Source organism: Lithobates pipiens, unplaced genomic scaffold (genome assembly GCF_037356315.1).
Source record: "Lithobates pipiens isolate NorthernLeopardFrog02 unplaced genomic scaffold, aLitPip1_a1.2 Scaffold_27, whole genome shotgun sequence".
NCBI lineage: Eukaryota > Metazoa > Chordata > Amphibia > Anura > Ranidae > Lithobates > Lithobates pipiens.
The window spans coordinates 115,950,980-115,975,679 of NW_027507788.1; the positions used below are offsets into that span (position 1 = coordinate 115,950,980).

The 24,700-nt window shown below is 44.0% G+C and overlaps 1 protein-coding gene across 2 annotated transcripts in view; it reads left to right on the plus strand.

The window, feature by feature from the left end:
- LOC143934082 (ubiquitin carboxyl-terminal hydrolase 2-like) overlaps window positions 1-24,700 on the plus strand; it is a 162,501-nt gene that overhangs the window by 51,325 nt on the left and 86,476 nt on the right. For both annotated transcript variants that reach the window (XM_077457388.1, XM_077457389.1), the window contains exon 2: window positions 5,893-6,565. In XM_077457388.1, the coding sequence (XP_077313514.1) occupies window positions 5,933-6,565 (633 nt within the window). In that variant the 5' untranslated portion in view covers window positions 5,893-5,932. The remainder of the gene's footprint in view (window positions 1-5,892; window positions 6,566-24,700) is intronic.

A 24,700-nucleotide genomic window follows, 5' to 3' on the forward strand; every position in this document is an offset into this window, starting at 1 on the left:
CAGGAGCGATCCGGGATGAGGGGGTGGCCATTCATTCATGGCCACCCCCTCACGATCGCTCCTGACGAATGGGAGTGAAGCATTGCATCACTTCCTCTCCTGTAATGTAAACACAGGAGAGGAAGTGATGTAATCTCTCCTCCGTGTCGGTATTTTTGTTCCGGCACCGAGGAGAGAGGATCGGTGAGTTGCACCAACACAACACTTCACAGTAGAACATGCCAGGCACACTCACACCCCCCCCTTTACCCCCCGATCACCCCCCAATTACCCTTGCCCCCCCAGTCACAGTGACACCAATTGCATTTTTTTTTTTTTTTTTGCATTGGTGTCATTTGTGACTGTAATAACTGTTAGGGCAGTTAGGGTTAGCCCCCTTTAGTTCTAATGTACCCCCCTAACCCCCCCAATAAAGGTTTAACCCCGTGATCACCCCCCGTCGCCAGTGTCACTAAGGCTGGGTTCACATTGCAGCGGTTTATGAGAACGGATGTGATTCGCACCGCACTGCAGTGCAAATCACATCCGATCTCTGTGCGATTCGAGTTCAGCCATTCGCCGCAAATTCGCACGGGACCCTTTTTTTGGTCCGCAGCAGAATCGGATCGTATGGGTGTTCACACCATGCGATCCGAGTTTGCAGATCGCACTGCGATATGCGAACTGATCTGGGGGTGTCATTAACATTTCACTGACACTCCCAGCAGTTCGCATAGGGCAGTGTGAACTGCCGCCGGGAGGCATGCGATGCGGGAACCCGCTGCGGATTCGTGGCGTTCCCGCATCGCTCCAGTGTGAACCCAGCCTAATAAGCGATCGTTTTTCTGATCGCTGTATTAGTGTCACAGGTGACGCTAGTTAGGCAGGTAGGTATTTAGGTTCGCCGCAGCTTTTTATAGCGCCAGGGACCCCCATATACTACCGCATAAAGCCCCCTGATTGCCCCCTAGTTAACCCTTTCACCAGTGATCACCATATAACTGTTACAGGTGACGCTGGTTGGTTAGTTATTTTTTTATAGTTTCAGGGCACCCGCCATTTATTACCTAGTCTCACTAGTGTACCCCTAAATTCAGGGGTGTCTACTTTCCAAAATGGGGTCATTTGGGGGGGTTTGTGCCATCTTGCCATTTTATGGCCTTCAAAACTGTAACGCCCTTAGAAAGCCTGAAGGCGGTGCTTGGTTTTCGGGGCCCCGTACGCGGCTAGGCTCCCAAAAAGTCCCACATATGTGGTATCCCCGTACTCAGGAGAAGCAGCAGAATTTATTTTGGGGTGTCATTTCACATATGCCCATGGCATGCGTGAGCAATATATCATTTAGTGACAACTTTGTGAAAAAATAAAATAAAATAAAAAAGTTTGTAATTTTCCCGCAACTTGTGGCAAAATATAAAATATTCCATGGACTCAACATGCCTCTCAGCAAATAGCTTGGGGTGTCTACTTTCTAAAATGGGGTCATTTGTGGGGGTTTTGTGCCATCTTGGCATTTTATGGCCTTCAAAACTGTAATAGGTAGTGAGAAGTGAAATCAAAAATGTACGCCCTTAGAAAGCCTGATGGCGGTGCTTGGCTTTCGGGGCCCCGTACGCGGCTAGGCTCCCAAAAAGTCCCACATATGTGGTATCCCCGTACTCAGGAGAAGCAGCAGAATTTATTTTGGGGTGTCATTTCACATATGCCCATAGCATGTGTGAGCAATATATCATTTAGTGACAACTTTGTGTAAAAAAAAAAAAATATTTTTTTGTCATTATTCAATCGCTTGAGGCAAAAAAATAAAATATTCAATGGGCTCAACATGCCACTTATCAATTTCCTTAGGGGGTCTACTTTCCAAAATGGGGTCATTTGGGGGGGGTTTGTGCCATCTTGGCATTTTATGGCCTTCAAAACTGTAATAGGTAGTGAGAAGTGAAATCAAAAATGTACGCCCTTAGAAAGCCTGATGGCGGTGCTTGGCTTTCGGGGCCCCGTACGCGGCTAGGCTCCCAAAAAGTCCCACATATGTGGTATCCCCGTACTCAGGAGAAGCAGCAGAATTTATTTTGGGGTGTCATTTCACATATGCCCATAGCATGTGTGAGCAATATATCATTTAGTGACAACTTTGTGTAAAAAAAAAAATATATTTTTTTGTCATTATTCAATCGCTTGAGGCAAAAAAATAAAATATTCAATGGGCTCAACATGCCACTTATCAATTTCCTTAGGGGGTCTACTTTCCAAAATGGGGTCATTTGGGGGGGGGTTTGTACTGCCCTGCCATTTTAGCACCTCAAGAAATTAGATAGGCAGTCGTAAACTAAAAGCTGCGTAAATTCCAGAAAACGTACCTTAGTTTGTAGATGTGACAACTTTTGCGCAAACCAATAAATATACAGTTATTGACTTTTTTTTTACCAAAGACATGTGGCTGAATACATTTTGGCCTAAATGTATGACTAAAATTGAGTTTATTGGATTTTTCTAATAACAAAAAGTAGAAAATATCATTTTTTTTCAAAATTTGCGGTCTTTTTACGTTTATATCGCAAAAAATAAAAATCGCAGAGGCAATCAAATACCATCAAAAGAAAGCTCTATTTGTGGGAAGAAAAGGACGCGAATTTTGTTTGGGTACAACATTGCATGACCCCGCAATTACCAGTTAAAGCAGCGCAGTGCCAAATTGTAAAAAGACCTCTGGTCATTGACCAGCAAAATGGTCCGGTCTGAAAGTGGTTAATTTCTGTTCTATAACCACCACAGAAAGTGAGGTGAAATTCCTGGTAGCCAAAAGGATCACCAGAATGTATGTCCCCAATTATAAAGACCTCCTGTCTCCATCACCTCCTGTTTCCATCTTTCCATCACCTCCTCATCTCCATCCCTCCATCACCTCATGTCACCATCTCTCCATCACCATCACACCATCCCTCCATTACCTCCTGTCCCCATCACACCACCTCCTGACCCCATCACACCATCCCTCCATCACCTCCTGTCCCCATCCAACTGGAGGGATTTCCCCTTAATTTCTGTTCTATAACCACCACAGAAAGCGAGGGGAAATTCCTGATAGCCACTAGGATCACCAGAATGTATGTACTTAATTATAAAGACCTCCATCACCTCCTGTTTCCATCCCTCTAGTCTCCATCCCTCCATTACCCCCCCCCCCCCATCTCCATCCCTCCATCACCTCCTGTCACCATCTCTCCATCACCATCACACCACCCCTACATTACCTCCTGACCCCATCACACCATCCATCCATCACCTCCTGTCCCCATCACACCATCCCTACATCACCTCCTGTCACCATCACACCATCCCTCCATCACCTCCTGTCCCCATCACACCATCCCTCCATCACCTTCTGTCCCCATCACACCATCCCTCCATCACCTCCTGTCCCCATCACACTATCCCTCCATCACCTCCTGTCCCCATCACACCATCCCTCCATCACCTCCTGTCCCCATCACACCATCCCTCCATCCCCTCCTGTCCTCATCACACCATCCCTTCTTCACCTCCTTTCCCCATCCCTTCATCACCTCCTGTCACCATCACACCATCCCTCCATCACCTCCTGTCTCCATCACCTCTTTTCTCCATGACATCATCATCTCCTGTTTCCATCACACCATCCCCTCCTGCCTCCATTATCCCAACCCTCTTGCCCCATCACACCATCCCTCCTGCCACTTTCACCTGCTGTCACCATCACACCATCCCTCCAGTAGAGTGGCAAGACAAAGGCCTTTTCTTACGAAGAAAAACATCCAAGCCCCGGCTAAATTTTGCAAAAACACATCTGAAGTCTCCCAAAAACATGTGGAAAAATATGCTATGGTCTGATTAAACCAAGGTTGAACTTATTTGGCTATAATTCCAAAAGATATGTTTGGATCAAAAACAACACTGCACATCACCAAAAGAACACCATACTCACAGTGCAGCATGGTGGTGGCAGCATCATGCTTTGGGGCTGTTTTTCTTCAGCTGGAACAGGGGCCTTAGTCAAGGTAGAGGGAATTATGAACAGTTCCAAATACCAGTCAATATTGGTACAAAACCTTCAGGCTTCTGCTAGAAAGCTGAACATGAAGAGGAACTTCACCTTTCAGCATTAGAACAACCCAAAACATACATCCAAATCAACAAGGGCATGGATTCACTAGAAGAAGATGAAAGTTTTGGAATGGCCCAACCAGAGACCAGACCTGAATCCGATTGAAAATCTGTGGGGTGATCTGAAGAGGGCTGTGCACAGGAGATGCCCTCGCAATCTGACAGATTTGGAATGTTTTTGCAAAGAAGAGTGGGCAAATATTGCCAAGTCGAGATGTGCCATGCTGATAGACTCTTACCCAAAAGTGTTGTAATAAAATTAAAAGGTGCTTCAACAAAGTATTAGTGTTATGCCCCATACACATGATCGGAAGTTCCACCAGCAAAAGTCTGATGAGCGCTTTTGGTCGGAAATTCCGACCGAGTGTATGCCCCATCGGACTTTTGCTGGTGGAATTCCCGCCAGCAAAAGATTGAGAGCAGGTTCTCAATTTTTCGGTCAGAAAAAGTTCCGATCGGAAATTCCAATCGTCTGTACCAATTCTGATGCGCAAAATTCCTACGCATGCTCGCAAACAATTAGACACATGCTCTGAAGCATTGAACTTCATTTTCACTGAGTGGTACAGTTTATAGGTCACTTTAAAGGTGGAAAAAATCTGAAATTATTTATCTTTGTCTCATTTTTTTACATCACAGAAACCTGACATGTTAACAGTGGTGTATAGACTATTTATATATATATATATCATAGATGGTAGATTCTATAACTTTACTACAGACTATATATTATACTCTGATTTGGGTATTTTTTTTACCATTCAAAGTGTGAAGCCCCATACACACTATCAGTTTTTCTGCTGAGTTTTTCCTTCAGGTTTACCAAAACCATGTAGTGCAAGGGCCTGCCTGATTGCATACAAATTGAAACTCCTAAGGTTTGACCTCATATTACCGTATTTTTCGGACCATAAGACGCACTTTTTTCCCCCAGAAATATGGGGGAAAATGTGTCTGCATCTTATGGTGCAAATATGCACTTGGCACCGCCCCCCCCCCCCCCCCCCCACCACGCTCCGGAAAGGCCGCGGCTTCGGCCTAGCTCCGGAGCGGCGGCCATCTTGGTGCACCCGCCGTTTGCAATGTGATTGCTCCGTCAAATGATCCGTCATGATGACGGTTCCTCTCTCCCCTCTGTGTACAGATCTGCACAGTGGAGGGGAGAGATCGAATTGCAGCAGCGCTGTCGGCTGCATCTGTAGTGCCCACAGCGCTGCTCTGTGACAAGTGTAGTCACAGCCATACCCTGCCATTACTCTGCAATACCCTGCCAATACTCTGCCATACCCTGCCAATGCTCTGCAATACCCTGCCAATACCCTCCAATACTTTCTATGGTAATGGTCACTCTGCATTTTCCATGGTAATGGTCACTCTGCATTTTCTATGGTAATGGTCACTCTGCATTTCATGGGCACTGGAAAATATTTTAGTACACCATTTGGTTCAGAATATTTTTTTTCTTGTTTTCAAGCTCTAAAAGCTAGGTGTGTCTTATGGTCAGGTGTGTCTTATGGAGCGAAAAATACCGTATATGGTTTTGGTAAATCTGAAGGAAAAACTCAGCAGAAAAACTGATAGTGTGTATGGGGGCTTGACAGTGCTGAAAGCTGAAAATTGGCCTGGGCAAAAAGGTGAAGCTGAAGTGGTCAAGGCCAATGTGCAGTTTTTTTTAGAGTAGGCATTCCAATACTATTTCTGTGTTGTACCTTTTTAAAAGTTATGATTCCTCAATCACTTTCCTAACATGCTGATTTTGTCTTCCCACAGTTCAAGTCGGAGTCTTCTCTTATACGTATTCATCTCCAGCATGGCCCATTCTTCATCTACCTATAAAAGATATATAGACCCTTCTTACGCTAAGAGTTATGCTGGCTATGGCTCCTACTCCTCCAACCTCAGCTCTTCGTACAGCGATCGCAGTAACGTACCCTTTAAATCAAGTTTGAGTAGTTCATACTACTCCAGCTCTCCCTTGCGCTCCTACCACGATCTGGATAGAAGTCTTCCCTGTCTGGATCCAACCACCAAAAGGACAGATCTATTACCACGCTCTTCATCAAAATACATTACAAATGGCTATTCCTATGGATACAACACCACTCTTCCCACTTACCCCACCACCTCCCTATCACGCAAAAAATCATTTAGTCACACAAACCTATCCCTTGGGCTCTCTGAACTACGAACTTCCGATACTTACTACCCCCACAGCCCAGGAAAAACACGATCACGATTTGATGTAGATGGACCTTCCCGAATTTCCTATGTTTCCAGCATTAATGAGTCAAATGATATTTATGGGAAGAAAAGAGGCTCATCTAATGGATATGGAAGCTCTTCTACACTCTCTTCTGAGCCTGTTACTACCCTTTCCAAGTCTGGGTCAAAGTTTTCATACTCCTATGAAAAGAGTGAGGGGACCAGTCAGAAGGATACACCGGTAAGTTGTGTTGCTTACATGGTTTATTTGTGTTGGTGAATCAGCAAAGAAATGCATACTCTTAGGCCTGGTTCACATCTATGCAGGTTGCAGTTTGCATATGCCAGGTGCATTTTTCGTTTTTCAATACACATTTTTGATCCATTGAAGTCTATGGAACCAAAAGCCAAAAAAAGTCCCTTTCCATAAAATGCACAGATGTGAACGTGACCCATAGGAAACCATGTTGAATGGACTGTAGTGTGTTTCTGCAAAACTGAAAACGCACTAAAAAACACATAAGTGTGAACCAGGCCTTAGATGTGTGTTCAGATTTGTGGAAAAACGACATCATTCTTGGCCCGGACTATTATAATAAAAGCAACTGTCCCTTTCCTCAATTATTTTATCACATTTCTTTCTTAGGCTGGATTCACGCCTATGCATTTTTAGTGCTTTCTGCATTTTGCAGATTAGTACTACAGAACGTATTCCATAGGAAACCATGTTAAATGGACTGTAGTGCAAATCTGCAAAATGCAAAAAGCACAAAAAATGCATAGGTGTGAATCCAGCCTTACAGAATTGTAAGCCCTTGTACACACGGTCGGAGATTCCGACAACCAAATCCGTCAGATTTTGTCTGACGGATTTTGGCCGAAACTGTTGTATACACACGGTCGGACGAAGTTGTCGGAAAATCCGATCGTTCAGAACATGATGACATTATTTCGTTACGACGGGACTACGTTCAGGCTAGTAGCCAATAGCTTTGATGTAGGAATTTGATCTGAGCATCCGTGGCACTTTGTCCGATCGGAATTCTCTACACATGATCGGAGTATGTCCGATCGGAGCATTTTGTCTGAAAATATTTCCGGCAAGTTGGAAAATTCGGATATTCCGACGGAAACAGTCCGATGCATACCACACACAGTCGAAATATCCGACAAAAGGCTCCGATCGTACACATTACATTGGAATTTCCGATCGTGTGTACAAGGGCTTAGGGATAGATTAAAAAATTAACAATAGTTCATAGGTAAAATGGGATTGCATAACAGTTATGTATTATATCCTGCATGGACCCAAAGATCGGTGATCCTATAGGGTGTCTAATCAATGTGACCTTTGCAGAAATGTGCGTTTTCTCGCGAGCAAAAACAAGTGAGCATGCAGCAAAATATGCAGTAAAAAAACATGGAAACCATAAAATGGCAAAATTGTCCAAAAACGACTTTGCTGCGTTCATCCACATGAAGAGCAGCCCATTGAAATCAATAGGCTGTCCTATAAATGTTGCTTGAAAAATGCGCCAAAAAATAAGTACACTTCCAAACTTGTGGCACTCCATAAACAAAAGGTTGATAAGCTTGGTTATTTGAGGCTATTGGATGAATTGCAGCATTAACCGTGAGCCAGGTCTACTCAGCCAATACACTGGGTTTCACTCGGCCAAAGAATTAAATTCAAAATACTAACTACTTACAAAGCCATCCACAATTTAGCCCCCAGCTACATCATTAGCCTAGTTTCTAAATACCAACCTACTCTTCTCTTCGTTCCTCTCAAGACCTCCTGCTCTCCAGCTCCCTCGTCACCTCCTTCCATGCTCGCCTCCAGGACTTTTCCAAAGCCTCTACAATCCCTTTGGAATGCCTTACTCCAATCTGTCCGCTTATCTCCTACTCTATTAGCTTTTAGATGATCCCCGAAAACCCTCCTCTTCAGGGAACCCTACCCTACCCACACCTAACAACTGTTTTGTCATTTTCTCCATCAGCTCACCCCCCCCAGTTATTTTCTTTTTGTTTCCACTTGACACTCCCTTCTAGATTGTAAGCTCTAACAAGCAGGGTCCTCTGATCCCTCCTGTATGTATTTGTATGGTAAGTGTACTGTTTGCCCTCATATTGTAAAGTGCTGCACAAACTGTTGGCACTATATAAATTCTGTAAAATAATAATAATATATTGTACTTCTATAGCTGTATAGTGTATTGGTCAGATGTCCACAAACCTTTAGTCGTATATAAATTTTTGAGATAACTTGGCCAGGCACACTTCACCTAACAATCACTATAGGGCATATGCTTCAGTGTGGTAGCGGCTATAAATACAGGAAAAATCATCTGGCTTATTTAATAAAAATTTAAAAAAAAGACTTTAGAGACCAGTCGAATAGTAAAGGAATGTCAGAGAAAGTTTTAAAAAGCACCCCCGAGGCACTCTTGAAATTGGAATAGTGCCCTGGAGACTGCGACTCTGACCGGCTCCTCGGGAATCATATCCTCCAGGACCCCTAGAATACAGCATATGGAATCCGTGTGTATCTGCGTTTGAAACACCACGTTGAGTGTGTCAATTACCTCTTTCCAGTACCAGTGGAGTTTCGGGCAGTGCCACAGGTGGTGGACGAGGTCCCCCCATGTTGCCTGCACCTACCACACAAGGGGTCAGCTAGCCTGCCCATCTTGTAAAGTTTGACCGGTGTGTAATGTGCTCTCAGTATTATATAGAGTTGGGAGACTTTTTGCGCCACATTTAAGGAACACAAGGTTATAGCTTGCAGGGCTTCTTCCCACTGTTCTCCCGTGAGTTGACCTACGTCTCTTTCCCACTGGCATTGCTTTACAGGGATGATCACGCAAGTGCCTTGTTAGCAGCATCTGGTAACATTGTGATATCATTCCCTTTGTGACCTCCGAGGAATGCAGCGCATGGTACACCAGAGTGGGCGACAGTACCCATTCCCCTGCGTCCCCCTGCGCAGCCGCAATATGTATGTTAATATTCTCCCATCAAGTTCCCTGTGCCCTGAGGATTAATGAATGTTACTACTCAGTAAGATGACGATGGTGGATGGTCGGCGGCTGGTACTCCATTTCTTGTGAGGGGGTCGCTCGATCGTCGGCCCATCCAGGCCCACACTTATCCTATCTAGGTTTGCGGGCAGTGCTTCCTCCTCCTCGGCTTCGCAGTGGCTTCCCCTGCATCTTCTTCTCCTCAGCGGAGGATCGCATCTGCTCTTGGCCATTCAGGTCTCAGGACCCGCTTCCTGATTGGTCGGGAGGAGAATCAGGAAGACAACAGTGAATATTAATTTGCTATTATCACACAACTAGGTGGGCTCAGGGTGCAGTTCCTCTGGCTCTAATCACTTGCTTCTAAAAAAAAAAAAAACATTGGAATCCAATGCGTCTAGTGCCCTACATGTAGATTAGGGGCCAAACGTATGGATCAGGGGGGTGGCAGCACTGCACCCCATATGGGCGGGCCGCCACTGCTCTACTATAATTCTTATGATATCGTTGTCAGTCAACTAAACTGACACAGCCTCTGCCCATAATCTTTTAACTAGTACACACTAGTCGTTTTTTTTTCCGTTCAAACCAGCAGGGCTGACAGCTCAAGAGGAGTCACTGTACTAACTATCCAATGTTAGTACAGCAATCTCCCCTGCTATTCTATTGCCCCCCCCCCGCCAGAACACTCCAGGCAGCCCCGCCAGAACACTCCAGTTAGGGCCATCGGGAGCCGATCGGCAGATCTTTTTCAGTCATGCGCCTCTGAATGGCTGGCTTCTGTCAGAATGCCGATGTCGCCAGACATTCAGCTCGTGTGTACAAAGTTTTAGCCTGCACAGATGGAGCTTGTAGCCAAAATTACTTAGACCTGCAAATGTGGCCATTTGTGGTTCCCAGCGATCAGCTGTGGGCGGGAAGCCCCATTTAAAGCAATGGGAGGCTAACAACTCCCACAGCTCTTCATGGCTGATCGCACATAATCGCTCGTGCATTATTTACCTGTGAGTGACTTGCCGCATTTTACCATGCAGACCAGTGTGACTGTAGTAGCCTGAAAGGCTACAGGGATCCTCCCAGCAGCTAATATGTATAAGGTGTCATGAATCCTGTCTCTAGGTTTAACCCGTGCTATAGTGTATTGAGCATTTCAATTCATTTATATCACCAGCTTTTCCTCTCTCGATTAGATGTGAAATGTCCTTACAGTATAAATGCTCTCATGTGTTCTTTGTAGTGTCTATTCATACAAACGTGCTGCCCCACACAAGTGTTACAGTGATTTCAAAAAGACGTTTGTAGAGAAGATTGTACAAAAAAAATATATATTTAATTTACACTCACCTAGGTGAATGCAGCATCGGTCCAATGCTGCATTTGTCCCCCGCCACTTCTAAGACTGGGAACTGAGCGATCAAAGACCTCTGATTGCTTAGTTCTCCCCTTCACTGAGCAGAGAGTGGTAACTGTCAGTCACTGGCTCTTTGCTCTGCTCCTCCTGCGCTTATTGGAGAGTCGGGCTGTGAAGGGGGCAGGGATGCCTGGCTCTTTCAAGGGCTTACTGAGAGGCTAAGCCAGCTACTGGTCCAGGCATTTAGGTGGATCTCGAAATTAAAGCTGGGATTTCTCCAGGATCTGGACTGGCTCTGTGATGTCAGCTGACAGCGGAATTTAGCTCACCGTCAGCTGAAACCGGGTCACAGGAGTGCAGAATAAAGTGCACTCCTGTGACCCACAGCAGAAGAGCTTCGGCCATTCTTCTCCTTTTCATTTATAGTGGTGGTTGATATAAAACTCTACCAACCCTCAAAAGACTCTTACAGAATGGGGCCCATCTCAGCCTTTTTGAAAATAAGTCTGTAGACAAATGTGGTGCATGCAGATGCAAGGGTTTAGTGCCCTTTCTCCAATGAGTAGAGAATATTGATTACTGGTCACAAACAGCTTTTTCCTGCTTGTTAGAAAAATTGCTAACACCCAGAAGCCACAAGGTGGCAGTAAATAGACAAAGAAGTTTCTGATGCTTGGATTTCAGTCCAGTCTTTTATCTACTCCGCAACATTATATAGGTGTTGGAAATAAATATTGATGCTGCTTATCAATGTATTGTTTTCATTTATTATAGGTGTGGGAAAACATTTTGGGTTTCAGCAGCAGCTCATTGATTTTATATGTATGTTTTGCTTACACTGGATTTCAGGCACCCTAGTCATCTAGCTAGGTGGTAGATTTGGGTTTTGTTGTAATATTTCATTTTGAATACACCCCTAAAGCCTTGTATACATGATTGGATTTGGAAGGCTGTTGTTGGAAAATCTGACAGTTTATACGCTCCATCAGACAATTGTCGGATTTTCCACAGGCAAATGTTGGATGGCAGACTTTAAAATTTTCTGCAGACAAATGTCTGTTGTCGGATTTTCCGAACACGTGTACATAAGTCCATCGGACAAAAGTCCAAAGTACAAACACGCATGCTCGGGAGCAAGGATGAGCTGGAAGCAGTCGGTCTTGTAAAGTAGCGTCCATAATGGAGAATTAACATGCGTGATGTGGCAAATTATGAAATCTGGAAATGCAGCGCACATTCTCTTCTTCTTTAATGTTATAATAATGAAGCTGCTTTGCTGGTGATACTGATGGAGTTATTGCAAACAAATTTGCAAAGGCTTTTTTTTCTAGTGATATCAAGAATAAAGTTATTATGCTTGTTATTTTTTTTTTTGGTGCAAGTTACCACAGCACCATTATCCCATAGTTTTTAAACTGTCATTTGCAGTAAAACACATAGCCAAGTATTATTCTCCACAATTTTTTGAGGAAAAAAAGAACAAATAAAATTAGGCATGCTATCCGCCAATAGAACTTAACCAAAAAGTGCATTCTATTCATCCATAAATATAGAAAATATACCAAATCAAATCATTATTCAGCCAAAAAATAAAATAAAAGACTCATGCATGTGTCCTGCTTCTTAATATAGGAAGTCAACAATGCCAAGAGCTGGTGAAAGCAGGGGTCCATCATCCGGAGATAATTCCGAAAATCATCCGGATTATTCTCCTGGAGCTCCCGCAGCAAAGGCATATGACATAATTGGTCACGATTAATAAAGCAATCAATTTTTGGTCCAAGAAATCCTCCTCCTCCTCCTATTCCTGGACTGGATTTGGATCAAAGCAATAACTCCAAGGCCAATAATCTCCTCCAATTCCGCAACTTTCGCAACATGGCTGGTTGACGAACGGGCGTTCGGAAACTAACTGAAAATCGCAAAATAAAAAGCACAAAATGAAAAGTGTGAAAAGAAAAGCGCAAAATGAAAAGCGGGAATAGACACTCAAACATCTACTAACATGAAATTAGCAGAAGGAGCTCAAAGTGTGGCACTAAATAACCGAAAAACCGCATAGTATGTCACTACGTTCATTTTTGTTGGCCAAAAACTGTGTGCCATTTGTATGCAAGACAAGTTTGGGACAAGTCAGCAGTTTTGTCTGCGGAAAATCCAATCGTGTGTACGAGGCTTTAGTGAAAATGTCCAAATTGGGCCCAATTAGCCATTTTCCCTCCCCTGTTTCATGTGACTCATTAGTGTTACAAGGTCTCAGATGTGAATGGAGAGCAGGTGTGTAAAATTTGGTGTTATCGCTCTCACTCTCTCATACTGGTCACTGGAAGATCAACATGGCACCTCATGGCAAATAACTCTCTGAGGATCTGAAAAAAAAATAGTTGCTCTACATAAAGATGGCCTAGGCTATAAGAAGATTTCCAAGACCCTGAAACTGAGCTTCAGCACGGTGGACAAGACCACACAGCAGTTTAAGAGGACAGCTTCCACTCAGAACAGGCCTTGCCATGGTCGACCAAAGAAGTTGAGTGCATGTGCTCAGTGTCCTATCCAGAAGGTGTCTTTGGGAAATAGACATATAAGTGATCCCAGCATTGCTGCAGAAGTTGAAGGAGTGGGGGGTCAGCCTGTTAGTACTCAGACCATACGCTGCACACTGCATCAAATTGGTCTGCATGGCTGTCATCCCAGAAGGAAGCTTCTTCTAAAGATGAAGGAACAAGAAAGCCCACAAACAGTTTTCCAAAGACAAGCAGACTAAGGTCATGGATTACTGGAACCATGTCCTGTGGTCTGATAAAATAAACGTATTTAGTTCAGATGGTGTCAAGCGTGTGTGGCGGCAACCAGGTGAGGAGTACAAAGACAAGTGTGTCTTGCCTACAGTCAAGCATGCTGGTGGGAATGTCATGGTCTGGTGCTGCATGAGTGCTGCCAGCACCGGGGAGCTACAGTTCATTGAAGGAACCATGAATGCCAACTGTGGCATACTGAAGAAGAGCATGATCTCCTCCCTTCAGAGACTGGGCCACAGGTTCCAACATCATAATGACCCCAAACACAGCTCCAAGACGACCACTGCCTTGCTAAAGAAGCTGAGGGTAAAGGTGATGGGCTGGCCAAGCATGTCTCCAGACCTAAACCCTATTGAGCATCTGTGGGACATCTTCAAACGGAAGGTGGAGGAGCAAAGATCTCTAACATCCACCAGCTCCGTGATGTCGACATGGAGGAGTGGAAGAGGACTCCAGTGGCAACCTGTGAAGCTCTGGTGAACTCCATGCCCCAGAGTGTTAAGGCAGTGCTGGAAACTAATGGTGGCCACACAAAATATTTACATTTTGGGCCCAATTTGGACATTTTCACTTAGGGGTGTACTCACTTTTGTTGCCAGCTGGTTAGACATTAATGGCTGTGTGTTGAGTTATTTTGAGGGGACAGCAGATTTACACTGTTATACAAGCTGTACACTCACTACTTTACATTGTAGCAAAGTGTCATTTCTTCAGTGTTGTCACATGAAAAGATAGAATAAAATATTTACAAAAATGTGAGGGTTTACACTGAGTTCAGTTGTAGGCATCAAGGTGAAAGAGGCTTGCTCAGATTTCTTTTCCAAATGCTTGTTACTTGGTTGCTATGTTGACCATCTGCTTCAATGTTTTCATTCAATCACCTAGAACGAGTGTGCATGTGAGGAATTCTCCTGACATTCCGGAGCTTCTTATTGGTTTTGGTCAGTGAGGCCTTGTTCAGATGGACTAATGAAGGTGGCTACACTGTAATGTTCAGATGCCACTAAAAAACATTGAATCTCAGTTATGGTGGCATACAAACTGGACAATTGGCTATGGACATTTTCTGTGTGGCCAGAACTTCCTGCCCTGGAAGCAAACGGTCTGCATTCACAGCCAGCCTAATCACATGTGACGGCTCTGATGAGGGCTTACATGTGAACATGCTGGCCATTGACTCATACATGGCCCAAACCTGTTTTGCACACAGAATAGTTTCTACACCAGAAAGAATCACATATTCTCACTGACGTTTGCCCGTCTGGATGAGCCCCGACCTATCTGTGAGTCAGCATCACAGCCAGACTAGCATTGTTAGAAGGAGGTCAGCAGTTGTAGTTTGTCTTAACTGGTTTACTCTCAGCTGGAGCCTGTTTGAACAGTGACATCTCTGAGAACTGCTTTATCACACCAATATACTGTACATCTGATATATATATATATATATATATATATATATATATACATATATATATATATATAGACTGTTCTTCTGCATTCTGAACTGCTGGAGGAGTCTGGCTGCTTCAGGTTTACTAAGTAACTTTAAGTAAAGTTGGCCATAACCTAGTAGAATTTTGTTCAAACTTTTTCATTTTAAGAATGTTAGTTCTCATGATTAGTGGGGTCAAATGGATGTTCATTTTACGACAACAGTGACAAAAAAAAATTATTGAAGGAGCAGGATTGAAAATTTTTTCTTGAATGAACAAACTTCTAATGCCACGTACACACAAGACCAGACTTTTTGACAGCAAAGGTCCGACAGATCGAATCCATCGGACAATTCGGTCATGTGTGGGCTCCATCGAACCTTTGCTGTCCAAAAATCCGACGGACTTTAGAAATAGAGCATGTTTTAAATCTTCCTGCCGGAACTACGTTGGACCCAGTTCCTAGCGGGAAACCCATTCGATCCTCAGAGTCAGAAGAGACCATCGAAGACGGAAGAGATTCCTGGAGCTGCCTAATAAACTACTTTAAAAACCTGTCTGTCTAGTGTGTTTTTTTTATTGACTTGTTTTCCCCCAGGTGAATGGGTAGGGGGTAAGATGTACCCCATACTTATTCACATAGGGTGGGGGGCTGGGATCTGGGGGCCCTCTTATTAAAGGGGGCTTTTGGATTCCGATAAGCCCCCGCCTGCAGACCCCAACAACCAACGGCCAGGGTTGTCGAGAAGAGGCCCTTGTCCTCATCAACATGGGGCAAGGTGCTTTGTGGTGGGGGCCCGCAGACTGCCCCCCTTGCTCAAAGCACCCACCCTCTATGTTGAGGGCATGCAGCTTGGTATGATTCAGGAGGGGGGGGGCTCACTCATCCCCACCCCCTTTCCTGACCAGCCAGGCTGTGTGCTCGGATAAGGGTCTGTTATGGACCTTGGGGGGCCCCCAGGCCGTTTTTTTGGCGTAGGGGTTTCCCCTTAAAATCCATACCAGGCGCCGGGGGCTCGCAAGGTGTCAATCTCGCCGATTAAAGTGGTGAGATTGACTTTCTTTTCTTGTCCCGTCGTCACTCATCACATTCACAATGAACTGACTTTAGTCTGTGTGTTTGCAAGTCCGTTCATTTGGAAGTCCGTCGTAACTCCGTAGTAAGTCCATCGGGAAGACCATCAGACCTCGTCTGGTCATGTGTGGGCAAGTCCGTTCAATCGGAAAGTCCATCCAAACTCCGCAGAAGTCTGTCAGACCTAGTCTGCTGGAAATTCCGGTCGTGTGCATTACTTCATTTCAGTACAGTCCAGTGCAGGAAAAAAATGCAGCCTATTCTTTTTTTTCTGGAACTGGAAAGCCTTTGAACTGACTGCACTGGTGTGAACTATGCCATTGGAAACCATATAATCTATTTTTCAAGTGTTTTTAATGCAAAAATAAAACAAAAAACACACTGGACTGCATGTGGTATGAACTGGCCTTTAATGTGCCATGTGCACTACTCTATGCACACTACAAATCCCATAGCATAGCTCACAACTTTTTGATATGGGAACGAGGGACACTTATTAGCAAAAGTATGTAGTCATAGGACACATCCCCTGCCACGACCCCCTTAAAGGAGAATTATACAAAAAAAGATTAGTTAAAGGGTAACTCCACTTTTGTGGAGAAAAATAGCAAATAAAAAAATAATAATATAGAATATAATGGTCATATTGTAATTGAATGATATTAAAAATTACCTTTCCTTTTCAATCTGCTGCTGTAATTTTCTGTAAAATACAGTGCAATATGGCTACCTGGAGGTGTTCTGTAGACAGAATGTGCTAATTGGATATTGGAAACAACACATTTCAGGGCCTCAAGAATGCCTCCTTTATCAGAGCTTAAAGTAAGTGTAAAGCCATGGACACCCGACTGGACTTTCCGGCAGACTAGGTCTGAAGGGATTAGTGCGTCGGACAATCCGATCGTGTGTGGGATAGTCCAATCGTTTTTCATAAAGAAAAATCAGACAGACCTAGAAATAGAACATGTTTAAAATCTGTCAGACGGACTCAATTCCGACAGATTAAAATCTGGAAAACTGTTTGATTGCGTCCTGGTCCGACGGACCAAATACGACACAAGGGAAGCTATTGGCTACTGGCTATTGAACTTCCTTGTTTAGTCCCATTTACGTCATCACATTCAAAATGAACGGACTTTCAAACGGACTTAGTCCGTTTGTGTGTGGCCAAGTCAGGGGCGGATCCAGGGGGGGGGGGCAACGGGTCAATTGCCCCCTCCGAGAATACCGGCAGCTGATGACAGCAAGGCCGGTTCCGCGGGTCCAATCGCGGCCGGTTCCGCGGGTACCAGCGGGCCGGTTCCGCGGGTCCAATCGCGGCCGGTTCCGCGGGTACCAGCAGGGCCGGTTCCGCGGGTACCCGCGCTGAGTGGACGGGCGAGGGGGGGCAGCTGGGCGGCTTAGGAGGGCTGCTGGCCAATCAGGAAGCCAGCAGGCAGGGGAGCAGGGAGATGACATCATCTCTCACTGCCCTGCATCCCTCCAGTTCCGCCCTCACTGTGTAGGAAGCTGTGTGCAGCAGAGAGATTGCATCATCTCTCTGCTGCCTATCTTCACTCTGGGACCCAACAAAAGACCACCTTAGCAGAAAAGTGACACAGTAGGTGACAATCCGCAATGTGTGGCAGGCTACGTGGCAAGTGGCAATCCGCAATGTGTGGCAGACTACGTGGCAAGTGGCAATCCACAATGTGTGGCAGACTACGTGGCAAGTGGCAATCCGCAATGTGTGGCAGGTGACGTGGCAAGTGGCAATCTGCAATGTATGGCAGGTGACGTGGCAAGTGACAATCCGCAATGTGTGGCAGACTATGTGGCAAGTGGCAATCCACAATGTGTGGCAGACAACGTGGCAAGTGGCAATCCGCAATGTGTGGCAGGTGACGTGGCAAGTGACAATCCGCAATGTGTGGCAGGTGACGTGGCAAGTGACAATCCGCAATGTGTGGCAGGTGACGTGGCAAGTGACAATCCACAATATGTGGCAGGCTACGTGGCAAGTGGCAATCCGCAATGTGTGGCAGGCAACGTGGCAAGTGACAATCCGCAATGTGTGGCAGGTGACGTGGCAATCCGCAATGTGTGGCAGGCAACGTGGCAAGTGACAATCCGCAATGTGTGGCAGGTGACGTGGCAAGTGACAATCCCCAATGTGTGGCAGGTGACATGGCAAGTGGCAATCCGCAATGTGTGTCAGGCAACGTGGCAAGTGACAATCCGCAATGTGTGGCAGGTGACGTGACAAGTGGCAATCCGCAATGTGTGGCAGGCTACGTGGCAATCCGCATCTGGTGGCAGGCGACATGGCAAGTGACAATCCGCAATGTGTGGCAGGCTACATTGCAAGTGGCAATCCGCAATGTGTGGCAGGCTACGTGGCAAGTGACAATCCGCAATGTGTGGCAGGTGACGTGGCAAGTAACAATCCGCATTTGGTGACAAGTGACGTGGCAAGTGACAATCCACATTTGGTGGCAGGCGACATGGCAAGTGACATCCTCAGGGCTCCCACTGATTCTGCATTATGGTGAGTTGAACCATTTAATTTTATATTACAATGTATTAATAGAAATAATGCGCTTCAATCATCCTGACACCATAACAACCATGGTGCTGTAATGATTGAAGCGCAAATATCAGCCATTTCCCATATAAATTGCCCCCAAAAAAACATATTTTATAGCAGTGCCCCTCCCGAGATTAGACTCTGGATCCGCCCCTGGGCCAAGTCCGTTCGTTCGTTCGGAAAGTCCGTCGGAACTCACCCGAAAGTCCGTTGGGAAGACCGTCAGACCTATTCTGCCAGAAAGTCTGGTCGTGTGTACGCGGCATAAGGTTTTTTTTTTTAAACAAACATATCATACTTACCTCCATTGTGCAGCTCATTTTGCACAGAGTGGCCCCTGAACCTGCTTTTCTGGGGAACCCTGGCGGCTCTCATGGTTCCTCCCCACATCAGATAACCCCCTAGGAGAAGCACTCTCCTGAAGGGGGTTACCTTGCGGGAGCTCTCCTGAGTCCAGAATTCGGCCACCCCACGGGGGCCTGCATCATTGGATTTGATTGACAGCAGCGGGAACCAATGGCGGCGCAGCTATCGATCTATCCAATCAAGAGCCAAGAACCCCAGGTAGAGAGGCAGCACATCCCTGCCGGGTCAAGTTCCGGGGCTCAGGTAAGTAAAACAGGGGGCTGGGGGGGCGGTCACTGCCAGGTGTTTTTTCACCTTAATGCATAGGCTACATTAAGGTGAAAAAACACCAAGGTTTACAACCCCTTTAAAGATGGAGAATGATGCATACTGGACAAAACAACAGAAGAACACAAACTCTAATTTGACAGGATGAGTGAAGAAGCTAGTTGCAACAGCTTGTCCTGTCTAAATACTGCTTAATTTATATCTTACATAGTAACACAGTAGGTTAGGTTGAAAAAAGACACAAGTACATCAAGTCCAACCCATGTGTGTGATTATATGCCAGTATTACATTGTATATCCCTGTATGTTGTGGTCGTTCAGGTGCTTATTTAATAGTTTTTTTAAATCATTGATGCTCCCTGCTGAGAACACCACCTTTGAAAGAGAATTCAACTAAAACTGCTGGGTTTCTTTTGTCCAGTATACATTTTTTTCTATCTTTAAGTCCTAATTAAGGGGGAATTCTTAAAGCCCCTGAAACATGTTGATGTAATCCTTTCTCTTAAAGAGGTGGTAAAGTTGCCCAAAAAAAAGGTCAACCTTCAGTCTTATTTCATAATGTGCTAGTATGCACCACATACTAGCATATTATGACAAACTTGTCCATAAAACAGATACCTTCATGTTCTGTGCTGTCATTGCCGACATGGATTCCATCTTCACCCAATCTTCCTTCCAGGTTCATTTGTATGGGATAAGCCACAATGGCGTCAGTCCCACACATGCACACGGGAGCCATGATCGTGGCATGGCACTCTCAATGAACGGCATAGTCAAGTGTGCTGACCATTGAGAGTGCAATGCACATGAGCTGGTGACATCACTGGCTGCTACACATTGAAATATCTCCTTATTATTGGCTTACCTGTAGGTATAAGGAAAAGCAGAGTTTACCACCACTTTCATTTATATGAAATGAATACTGTATATACTGTACCTGGACATTTACTTTGTGGTGTATACAGAACTTTATGGCACTTTGTACAGTCCCAGCCTTAAAAATACACTGCTCACACCTGAAAATGTTGCAAGTCCCTATCATTACATTCACACTGCTGAACAGCCCATAAATATGATACTTGTCTAGAGATAAAACTCTCACATCTTGCACATTATCAGTGTCATCTCCTTGGTCAGTTATAGATATAAAGAAGAATTCCGTCCGTCCGAATTTCTGTCCCTTCAAAATAACTCAACACACAGTCATTAATGTCTAAACCGCTGGCAACAAAAGTGAGTACACCCCTAAGTAAAAATTTCCAAATTGAGCCCAATTAGCCATTTCCCCTCCCCGGTGTCATGTGACTCGTTAGCGTTACAAGGTCTGAGGTGTGAATGGGGAGCAGATATGTTAAAGTTGGTGTTATCGTTCTCACTCTCTCATACTGGTCACTGGAAGTTCAACATGGCACCGCATGGCAAAGAACTCTCTGAGAATCTGAAAAAAAAGAATTGTTGCTCTACATAAAGATGGCCTAGGCTATAAGAAGATTGCCAAGAAGACCCTGAAATTGAGTGCAGAACGGTGGTCAAGACTATACAGCGGTTTAACAGGACAGGTTGTCGTTTGACAAACACAAACGTAGTGCCGTACTATGAGGGTATAAAGAGGAAGTTGATTTCTCAAGCGCTACCCTTTGGGCCCTTTCTGCAAATTTCATGTTCGTAGACGTTTGGTGAGCTTTGATTTGCGATTTTCAGATCGTACAAAACAAATGCCTTTTAAAATGTTTGGCATAACTACATCAGTATCGCCAGCAAAGCAGCTTCATTATTATCCCATTAAAGAAGATGAGAATGTGCGCTACATTTCGACATTTCATCAATTGCTGCGTCACGAGTGTTAATTCTAGATTACGAATGGTAGTTTACAAGGCCGAACTCTTCCCAGACGTTCCTTGATTCCGAGCATGCGTGTTTGTACTTCAAACTTTTGTGTAACGATTTCTGTACTGACCATCCGAAAATCTGATGTTGAATTCACATCAGACAAAAATTTTATAGCCTGCACATCCAGCTTTTGTCTGATGAAAAAGTCAAATTGGCTGTTGAAAGCACCGTACTAACGATCCGAAAAATCCGCAGACAGCTCAACTTCAGACTTTCCCTTCTGATTTTCGTATCATGTGTATGAGGCCTTATGCCGCGTACACAAGGTCGGAATTCCAGCCAGAAAAAGACCGATGAGAGCTTTTCATCGGAAAATGCGGCCGTGTGTATGCTCCATCGGAATTTAGCTGTCCGAATTTCCGGCAGCCAAAAATTGATGGCATGTTCTCAAAACTTTCTATCGGTAATTCCGATCGTGTGTATGCAATTCCGACACGCCAAAAATTACGCATTCTCAGATTCAACTACGAGACAGAAGCTATTGGCTACTGGCTATTGAACTTCATTTTTCTAGTTCCGTCGTACGTGTTGTACGTCACCGCGTTCTAAACTATCGGAATTTGGTGTGACCGTGTGTAGGCAAGACAGCTTGAGCGGAATTCCGTCGGGAAAACCATCAGAGCTTCTTCCGACGAGAATTCAGATCGTGTGTATGCTGCATAAGTCTGTTGTTTTTCCAAAGAACAAGTTCTCTTCCAGATGTATTGGGGTTGATTTACTAAAGCCAAATCCACTTTGCACTACAAGTGCACTTGGAAGTGCAGGCGCTGTAGATCTGAGGGGAAGATGTGAAATGAGGGGAAGCTCTGCTGATTTTATCATCCAAACATGTACAAGCAAAAATGCTGTTTTTTATTTTCCTTGCATGTCCCCCTCAGATCTACCGCAACTGCACTTCCATGGGCACTTGTAGTGCAAGGTGGATTTGCCTTTAGTAAATAAACCCCATTATGTTACAGAGATGGGACAAACCATGTAAAAACTTTATCCCAAAAGGAAAAAAAACTCTTTGCTGTAACCGAAAGTGTTAGCTAAAGTCAAGCTTACATTTGTTTAGTGTGTTTAAATCTGTCAGTATATCTAACACCCCCCTCCCCCCAGACTGACAATGTTTCTGCCCAAAGGTTACATTTTTGGTTTTGAGTTTAATTGGTCCCCGTATAGCATAATGACGCTGACAGAAACATTTTGACGATCCAGGCAGATGTCATATGATGTCCTGCCTGATCATGCCCCGCAAGCAGCCGTGGGGGCACTAAGTGACGCGATCTGTCACCGACTGCGTCCAAGGGACCCAGCCAATGGCCGATCACTGTACCAGCCTGCTGCCGGTACCATGTAACTGCTGCAACCAATTATGTTGCTAGCTGTGATTGGTCAGTGTGATCACATGGTACAGACTAGGCCAATCACAGCCCATCTGTACCACGTGATTAGCTCTGACCAATCACAGCTACGGTAATCACAACAAAAGAAAGTCAATGAATTGATTTCACTCAGTAAAATGCTTGCATATAGCAATGTAATGCACTGCTATATGCAAACATAATGTGTAAAAAACAAACAAATACTGATCAATTCCACAGAGTAGTACAATGTTTAACTACAGTAACATTATATTTCTCTGGTCAAAGTGTGTTAAAAGAATAATCGTAAAAAAATAAAACGAATAAAAAATATATTTTTTACTTTTTTTTGGACTGTCACCAGCCAGTGTCCCTGTTCCCCACCACACCCGTTATATGATGCTGTACTGCACTGGTGACAGTATGTAAAAAAAAAAAAAAACATTATGACAAAAAATTACAACTTCAAAAAACTCACCATGCCCCTTACTAAATACCTTGGACTGTCTACTTTCCAAAAATGGGTAATTTGGGGGATATTTGTACTGTCCTGTCATTTTTGGGCCTCAAGAAATGAGATAGGCCATCACTACATTGGGACTGATCAATTTTCAGATATATACCATAGTTTGTGGACTCTATAACTTTCCTGCATACTAAATAATATACACTGATTTGAGTTATTTTTTATCAAAGAAATGTAGCAGAATAGAGAATGAAAGGAAGTTCCTGGATAGCCGCACATCAGAAAATTGGCATCTTTATTTATCAATAAAATCCAAATGCAGTCACATATCAAATATAGAAAAACAGGATAAAATAACTAACGCGTTTCACGCCTTGTTCTGGTGCTTATTCATAGGTAAAGAAATAGGGCGTAGTCACAGATATAAATAGTAGCCATAGACCATCGATAAGATGAGAAGCCAATTAAACAAAGCAATTACAGGCTAAAACGTGCACGCCTCTAATAGGCTTCACCTGGAAAATAGAGTACACCTGAGCTGAAGAAAAAAGTCAAAAAAGGAAGTCCATAGGAATGCTTATATCCAAGCTCTGTGTGTAAATCCATAGACCAGGGAGAAGCAGACGAACGATATGTATCAAAATAAGACAAAAAACAAAAGATATGCTACAAGAAAAACAATGTAAAGAAATATTCAATTGTCAAAACATTGATTATGAAAAATCCATACAGACATACATGCCTTACTGATACAGTTTAGGTCTAACTGAGTAGTAAATAAACAAACAGTAAATAAAACGTGTGGCATATATGCATATTGTATTGACATATATCAGTTCAAACAAATCATTAGAATGTATTGATATTATAAAAACATTTAATTGTTTATAAAAAATGTGTACACTATATATACATCATGACCTAATATATATATATATATATATATATATATATATATATATACAGGGCCATTTTTAAGGCAGGGCAAAAGGGGCAGCTGGGCCCTGTCATTGTTGTGGGGCCCAAAGCAGCTGCCTCATACTTGCCAACTATCCCAGTTTAAATTCCATTGTTCCTTGAGGTTTTAGTCCTGTGCTGTGTCCCAATATCTCAGTGTGAAGCTCTGCCCTATTGTTGTGTACAGATGACTCACCTGCCGACCCTGTGTTTACATGTAAATTACTGACATTGACATGTAAATAGTGATGACATTAATATGTAAATAGAAGCAGACCGGCAGGATTCATATGTAAATAGAGGCCGTATTCATATGTAGATCATGCCCCCCTAAGGTCATATCCACCAATACTAAATGCTGCCCACTGGGGGGTGAAGGGGCATGCTTGAAAGTGTGCACTGCACTGCCACTCAGCCAGAGAGTCCTAGGATCCCTGGGAGTTTAATGTCTATTAATGGGTGCTAACAGAGGAGATGATGTGCTGTAACCTCTAGCAACCAATCAGTAAGCAGCAATGATGGGCAGTAACCTATAGCAACCAATCAATGAGCAGTATTGATGTACAGTAATCTCTAGCAACCAATCAACAAGCAAAAATGATGTGCTGTAACCTCTAGCAACCAGTCAGTGAGTGGTAATGATACACTGTAACCTCTGGCAACCAAACACATTCGCTGCCTAATCTGATTCAGTAAACTGATTTTGTTTGTTTTTGTCATGGGGGGAGGGGGCCAAACATTTTTTTTGCCCAGGGTCCAATCAATATTAAAGACGGCCCTGTATATATATATATATATATATATATATATATATATATATATATATATACAAACAACA